Consider the following 7081-nt stretch of genomic DNA (forward strand, 5'->3'; position numbering starts at 1 on the left):
GAAACAGAAAATTTAGAGGATTCCATTCGATAAAATGAATGACCTTCGTGTGACCTTCGCATGTCTTTCAGACATACATTTCCGAACAAAATTGTGGATTACAGCTGTATAAAATTAAAGACAGCCTGTATCGAATTAATTTCATCAACTACCCCTAAATATCGACATGTTTATAGTGGAACCTAATGTTGAGGCTTGCATTTATTTCCATTCCTATTTCAAAGATTCTACTAGGCTCATTTTAAAGGGAAAACTTCAAGGAATATAATCATATTTTATTCTACATTTAAATCACTGAGCCCCATCAACGAAAAGAACGTAAAGAAAGAATCTGTTTAAATTTTTCGACATTATAAAGTTGATTGTCGAGATTGAAAAAATTATTTTGTAATACCCAATCCTTTCCGAATAAAACAAAAAGAAGGTAGCTTAATCGGACAAACAGTTGCTGAGGTTAAAGTTCGTAAGCGAGTCCCGTTTTCGCCAAAATGGGCGAAAATTGAAATTTTCGAAAGACTGCCATTTCTCTAAAAAAATCGAAACCGGCAAAATGATGACTTAAACCCCCCCTAATTTCACATGAACATATCTCATGTAAAACGAAATCGACGGTGGTGCCTGCAAAAAGTGATTGATTTGGCATGGAATGACGCAGTTAGTTATCTATATTTGAGTCATATCTCACCTTGTAACATTGTAACACCAAATTGTAAAGCGAAATGGACCCATTTAAGGATCTGAAGAAAAAAAAATTATTTTCACCACCTCGAAGTGGTCCAATTGGGGGTGAGTTGTTGCTGTAAAAATAACGTTATCTATTTGAATCATATCTCACCTTGTAACATTGCAAGTTTAAATTAAAAAAAAATTATTTTTACCACCTCGAAGTGATCCAATTGGGGGTGAGTTGTTGCTTTAAAAATAATGTTTGCAGGTGATTCGAGTCGCACTTGTTTTCGAAAAATCGTCGATGGGGACAGACAGACGTTGGAGTCTCCGGGGCACGTTCACTCGCGTGGGATGAATGGAAATACGGGTACTTGAGTAAGCTTAAATTACATTTCATTCATGCAGGAAAAGCAGACACACGGGAGTTCGGCCTTCCGGCTGAGGAACAGGCAGCCACCGCAGAGCTTCTGCGTAATAATGGCCGGTCTATAATGTGTATTATCCCGACATCCTGCGGCACCGTCTCCTTTCACGTACACACCGCTTTTCCTAGATACCCGGGCTTGGTTGCGACAGCTAATCGGGACGGTGTGCACCCCGCGTTTCGCCTTTTCCCACCAGCTCTTCGGAATTGTCCGGCACCGTTGCGCAAAAACCGAGCCGAGGCGAATGCTTCGGAATCGCGGATCCTTTCGGGCAACTGGGGAAAAACGGCGACGAGCAAACTCGCTTCTTGCGATCCCCCTAAAACCTCTCGCTCTGCCTCCGATCCTCCTAAAACTGTCCAACGAAAGTTTAAACTAACAACTATAGTCACTTTAAATACAATTCTTCTTTCGAAAGAGATTATTGCTTACCGACTAAAAGCGGTTACAATTGTTTCAGCTTACAAGAAAGACAAAACTCTGTTTACTTAGATCCTTTAGACTCTTTTACTTTAGATTTACTTAGATGTAAGCAACTTCATCATTTCAGTAATTCTAAAATGAAAAATAGAAAAGCGGTCATTTGACAGGCAGTGGTAAGTTTAGTGTTGGGTTTATAAATGTTAACACATTACCCACCGGTGATTATTGCATAATTTTGAAAAATCTATGGCTAAATAATTTTTAAAGTGTTAGATTAGACTGATTCTAAGCATTCGTAAGTTACGTCAACGCAGTGTTCAGTCCAGTCACGGGAAATACGAAAGAACGAAAGCCACTCTTCGACACGTGGCTACTAAAATTGTACGAAAATTGTTAATAATTGAATAGAACACCCGATGTGTAAGAGAGATTTTTACTCTGAAATGGACACCTAGCTTCATTGTCCTTCTTCGAGGCACGTTCTCCAAAGTATATCGCGTCGGTGAAAGTGGGCGCATCCTTTGCGAAACACGAATTCTGGAAACCTCTGCCGGGCTTTAATCGCGAGCCATCGGGTCGGCGTGTTTGGACGAGGGAGCGTGTTGCAGGGGACAGGAAAGGGGTAAAAATCGGTGAAGAGGAATCATGGCTGGATGCACTCCCTCCCTATATTCACGCACTTTTACCGGCGCGGTGCGGCGGCCAGCATCGGCGTCGCTTCTCCATTTTTCGAGGGGGAACCAAAGCAACGCGACGCAACGACCTGTTGAGCCTGTTGTTACGCCGAAGGGAATCACATGAATCGCTCGATGTATTATACATTGCGTTTCTACGGAGCCAAAGATCAAAGAAATTTTAGCTCTTCAGAAACATTCTACTAGAAACCACGCGACTCTCTTCACACATAACCTAACGTAGTATGTAACTGGAAAATGAATGATTAAATTGCAGATGTTTATAAGTCGATTATAACCTAAATTCAATATTTAATTTACTGGTTATCGTTAGGAATAAAAGATACCGTAGCCTCTCCTAAATTATTGATCAGCCGACTTCAACAAATTTCACCATCGTATGGAAAGTACAATGTGCAACAGTCTCGTGCACTCTTATGCAATGCTCTACCGTTTTGAAACGTGATACCTTCCTTAGGTGAAAAATAATTTCCCAACATCAAATCAATTAACAGATATAATAAACAACTGTGTTCCTTGCTATTTGTTCAAGTGCCCAAAACAATGACCACGCAAGCGAAGTCAATTGTTTCAGTAAAACTGTTCCGAGGATGAAAAATGGGTTTCGCGCTTTCACAAAATTTCCCGGCGGCCGCCCGCGGATGCTCCCGTAAACGTCGAAACGTGAAAATCAAAGTGATCCACGAAACAGTATACTTTCCTGCGGCGTGCGTCACGCTGTTCCACTTTCCCTTCTGTCTTTTCATTTTAATGACACGCATCAAGATCATTCGTAATGATCGGTACGCGAGCCTACACGACAAATTACATTTTACATAATGTCCCTGGCGCGATCCTCGGGGGCCACGTCCACGGACTAGCATAAAAGGAGTAGTATAAAAAGAGAAAATCGGCGGGCTCACGACCGACAGTTTCACCCGATGGAACGTCCAAGGATGCCGATACTCGAGGCGATCGCGATCGTCCTTCTGGCTGGTGGATCGTTGGCTATCGATCGCGAGAATGATCCACGGGGATCGATCCAGAGGAGGACGGAAGCGGCGCCAGGTGAAGTAGTCGAACATAGTCGAACTATTCAATTTTGCTATAAATGCATCAAGATCTGCAGTCTAATAGTAACTAAATAAATAATCTCTTTTTGATGTTGTCGATATTATTAGGTGTGCAAATGAGTTTATTTTTCTACGATCATAACTTCTGACTGAATTTGAATTACTTCCCGATTGTGGTGCCACCTGAAAGAGCGTTCTTTTAGCTTTAAGAAGAGTCGTGATGAGCGCTCTAACCGTTTCCAATCCCATGCAACAATTTCAAAGAATATGGCGTGCGAGAAGCATCATTCGCGTCACTGCTTACTCTTTGCATTCCTGCTTAGGAAATCAACCCAATTATGGGCCCCAAGCAAAAGGGGGCCCCGAACACAAACCAAGATCCAAGATCCAAATTCTACGTTTTTCTCATAAAATTATTTAGTTGGGGTTAGGGGCCCCGAAATTCTATTTTGCCTAAGGCCCCAACTAGTTATAACGCGCTACTGAGGATGGAATTTATAATTTACCCACCAGGTGGGAAAAGGTTATAGAGAATGAGGGTGATTACTTTGAGACGTAATCTTGTACTGTATTTATGTAATACAATCTTAAATTTGGAGAAAAGGGAAAGAACTTGTTTGCACACCTAATACATAATATTATAGGTTAGGATATCAATTTTTGTTCGAAATGCATCATATTTCTATGTATGATTAATATGCATTATTCATATCGTAGGAGAATATTTGTAATAATGAATATTTAGTAATAAAACAATTGAATATACGTAATACTCCCCCACTGCAGAATTCAGTAAAACGGTCGACTAACAATAGTAACCCCCACCACTGCAAAATTTAGTCGATAGTTAATTAAATCAGTCTTAGTCGATAGTATTTAGTCGATAGTGCCCACCACTAGCCAATCCTCGTGAAACTTATGCGAGAGATAAAATATCGAATACGAAATTTAGGTCAGGTCTGATTTGAAAGTACAACAAAGAATCGGGCACCAACCTAACACGTCTCTTCGTCAGCAATTGTTTCTATCGCTATCTATGTATATCAATAACTGATTAACATTGATTATCGCAGGAGCAGCTGACGAGGCCATCAAGGGGATCTTCCGCGCAATAGCCAGCGGCAAGTCCACCGAGGAGGACGACGATCGTTTGGTGGAGCTAGTGAGAGACGAGATCATTCGAACAGCCCAAAGCATCAAGACACCAACAGGATCCATCGACGCAGCCGCTAGAAGGGCTCAAAGATTGGTCACCGAGCTAACCGCAGCCTACACAACCCTGATCTACAAGTCGAAGACCTCTGAAGAAGCCAGAACCAACTTCTCCAGGTTCCAGAACACCGTGCAGAGGATCGTTGACTTCATAAAACGCGGACAGTTCGTGATCTGAACGATCCTTGATCCAGGACGCGACTTTGTAGTCAAGACGTTACCGCCATTTGTTGACGATTTCATGCACACTTGTTTAACAATATGAAATCACATCCTCTGATGTTGCTTCGTCCAGTTAGCACTACACTTTAGTTGAACAATATATTGTTTGAATAATATCGTAGATCCTCCAGCGTCCTCTTGAATCAATTTGACTCTAGAAGAAGAACGCTTGTAATTTATTGTAACACAAAGATTCTATCTGTTATAAAACATAATCTACTGTTTATTATGCTGTGTATGTTATGCGAATGTTAATGCACATTCGCGCACTCGTAAACCCGTCGTCGTGAGAGAGTAAACCTGCGTAAAGACCAGTTTTCGTTCGTCTTTGCGCATCTTCGCCCTAATTGGTTCAAGACAGCGGGGAGGGGGTAGTAGAGTGAGAAACGATAGGCTCGCTGCGCCCCCACCATCTTCCAAGCTGCGCGAAACGACTTTACTCTCTCGTGACGACTACTATGGTAATAAGAGGCGACGAGAAACGAGACTGCGGATTTTTACGCAAAAGAAGAATTGTCTGCATCGATTGCAAGAAATAGAAACTAAAATAATACAACATTAAATTAAGGAAATTAATGCATCTTCGATTTTGAAAATTTTTCAACAATTTTCAATATCATCTACTCAATTTTGCTATAAATGCATGGAGATCGGCAGTCTGATAATAACATCGCGAAAGAAAATTAACTAATGCATATACATATACAGCGGCGACTGGAATTCCGAACTTGTTCGATAAATTGCTGCAATTTAGAAACGCTAATCAGCGGTCTCGGGTTTGTCTGCGCGGACTATGTTGCACGAAGTAGAAAGTACGCAAAATTAATTCCGCTAATTTCTTAGCACCGCTAAGAGCAAAACATACAGCCGGTCAGTTACGTGTAATCGTTCAGCTAGTGGAACGATTAATGTAAGCGGTACCGCTGAATGCAAAGTATTTGCTACCGGAGGAGTCTGAAACTCGTAAAAATCTGGATTCTTCTTATTGCAGGGACAGATGATCATCAGCTGTGTCCTGCGTGAACAAGGGCGACAGGTGTCCCGGGTAAAGAAAATCACAAACGACCCTCCCCGGCGCGTTCTGCGTTGCGCAATTAGCATCGAGCTAATTAAGGAAACCGCGTACAACAGTCTCACGCATCCTCGGACGCGCACGATCTTCGAGGATGGAACTGAAGAGAAAAAGAATTGGGACAGAGTAAAAAGGAGTTAGAAAAGCTTGAGAGCCCATTGTGTCCGAGTAGGTGAAAGCGAGCCGTTTCCAGATTTGATCTCCGATTAGCCTTGGCACGATTCGATGGAAATCAACAGGCGTGTGTTAGGGTAGAGCCCCTCTTCGTGCTAGCACACTCTTTTATCTTCTCTTCTCTCTGGATTCTATCTAAAAACAAAAACTCCGAGGGGTGTGAAAACACCACAAAGAGAGAGAGAGAGAGAGAGAGAGAGAGAGAGAGAGAGAGAGAGAGAGAGAGGTATCCATTTTCTTATTTCCATGAAAATCAGCCGGGCCCTGATTTCAACGACAATGGCCATCCCGGCGTTTTAAATGCAAATCCGCGAAAGGAAAAACCGTAAGGGCATTATAATTTATATTACTACATGTGGCAGCGGCACTTCCGGTGAGAGAGCATAGGCGCAGTTCCGGTCAGCTCGGCCTGGAGATCCTACATCGCCAGATTATGAGCCCATGCCGCTTTTACAATGGATCGTCTGCCTGACTCATACGTCAGCCGGAATAATTTTGTTGCCTGTCGACAACACAGAGCGAGAGAAAATCGGATTCCTCGACCGATAGCGGCAGAGATTTCCTTGCCACGCGCCTGATCATCGCCGTTGCCTCCAGTCGCGGCGATACGATATGCTCTTTTCAGGACAGGAGAGGATTACACACATTTACAGAAGTTATCTTCACGTTTCAACGCTTCTAGTTACTTTATCTTGCAATGTGTTTGCGGACATCGTTTGTGCTAACACCAGGGTGCCAGCTCTACCGAATTTTCTCTAGGGCAACGCTCGGATTTACTTACTCGCGACGGCCGAGTTTCGAAAGCTACGCCCCATCGACCCGGCCGCGCGTCTCGCTCCCCCTGACGGCCCTATTTCGCCTAGGCACCACGAATAGCGAGTATGGAACGCGCCTGAAGAGCTCCGAACTAGGACCGCCACGAGGAGCGAGACACGTGGCCGGGTCGAGGGGGCGTAGCCTTTGACACTCGGCCGTCGCGAGTAAGTAAATCCGATTGCTGCGCTAGGGAGTCTGTAGGCTTGCATAGGTTTGCGTAGACTTGCATAGGTTTGCGTAGAATTGCAGAGGCTTGCAGTAGCTTGCAGAGGCTTGTAGAGGCTGCCAGAGGCTTCTATAGATTTGCGTAGACTTGCAGTC

At 43.3% G+C, this 7081-nt stretch overlaps 1 protein-coding gene across 1 annotated transcript; it reads left to right on the forward strand.

The window, feature by feature from the left end:
* Nucleotides 1-3129: 3129 nt before the first annotated feature.
* On the forward strand, nucleotides 3130-4896 carry LOC143212764 (uncharacterized). The gene is made up of 2 exons (XM_076431882.1): nucleotides 3130-3259; nucleotides 4338-4896. Exons 1-2 carry the CDS (start codon nucleotides 3133-3135, stop codon nucleotides 4652-4654), a joined length of 444 nt encoding a protein of 147 aa, XP_076287997.1. The 5' UTR covers nucleotides 3130-3132; the 3' UTR covers nucleotides 4655-4896.
* The last annotated feature ends 2185 nt before the right edge of the window (nucleotides 4897-7081 follow it).

The sequence above is a fragment of the Lasioglossum baleicum genome, chromosome 10 (genome assembly GCF_051020765.1).
Source record: "Lasioglossum baleicum chromosome 10, iyLasBale1, whole genome shotgun sequence".
NCBI lineage: Eukaryota > Metazoa > Arthropoda > Insecta > Hymenoptera > Halictidae > Lasioglossum > Lasioglossum baleicum.

Coding starts and splice junctions, on each gene's coding strand:
- LOC143212764 (XM_076431882.1), top strand. CDS start 3,133: ATGGAACGTCCAAGGATGCCGATACTCGAGGCGATCGCGATCGTCCTT. Junction 3,260..4,337: donor GAGGACGGAAGCGGCGCCAG/GTGAAGTAGTCG, acceptor TGATTATCGCAG/GAGCAGCTGACGAGGCCATC.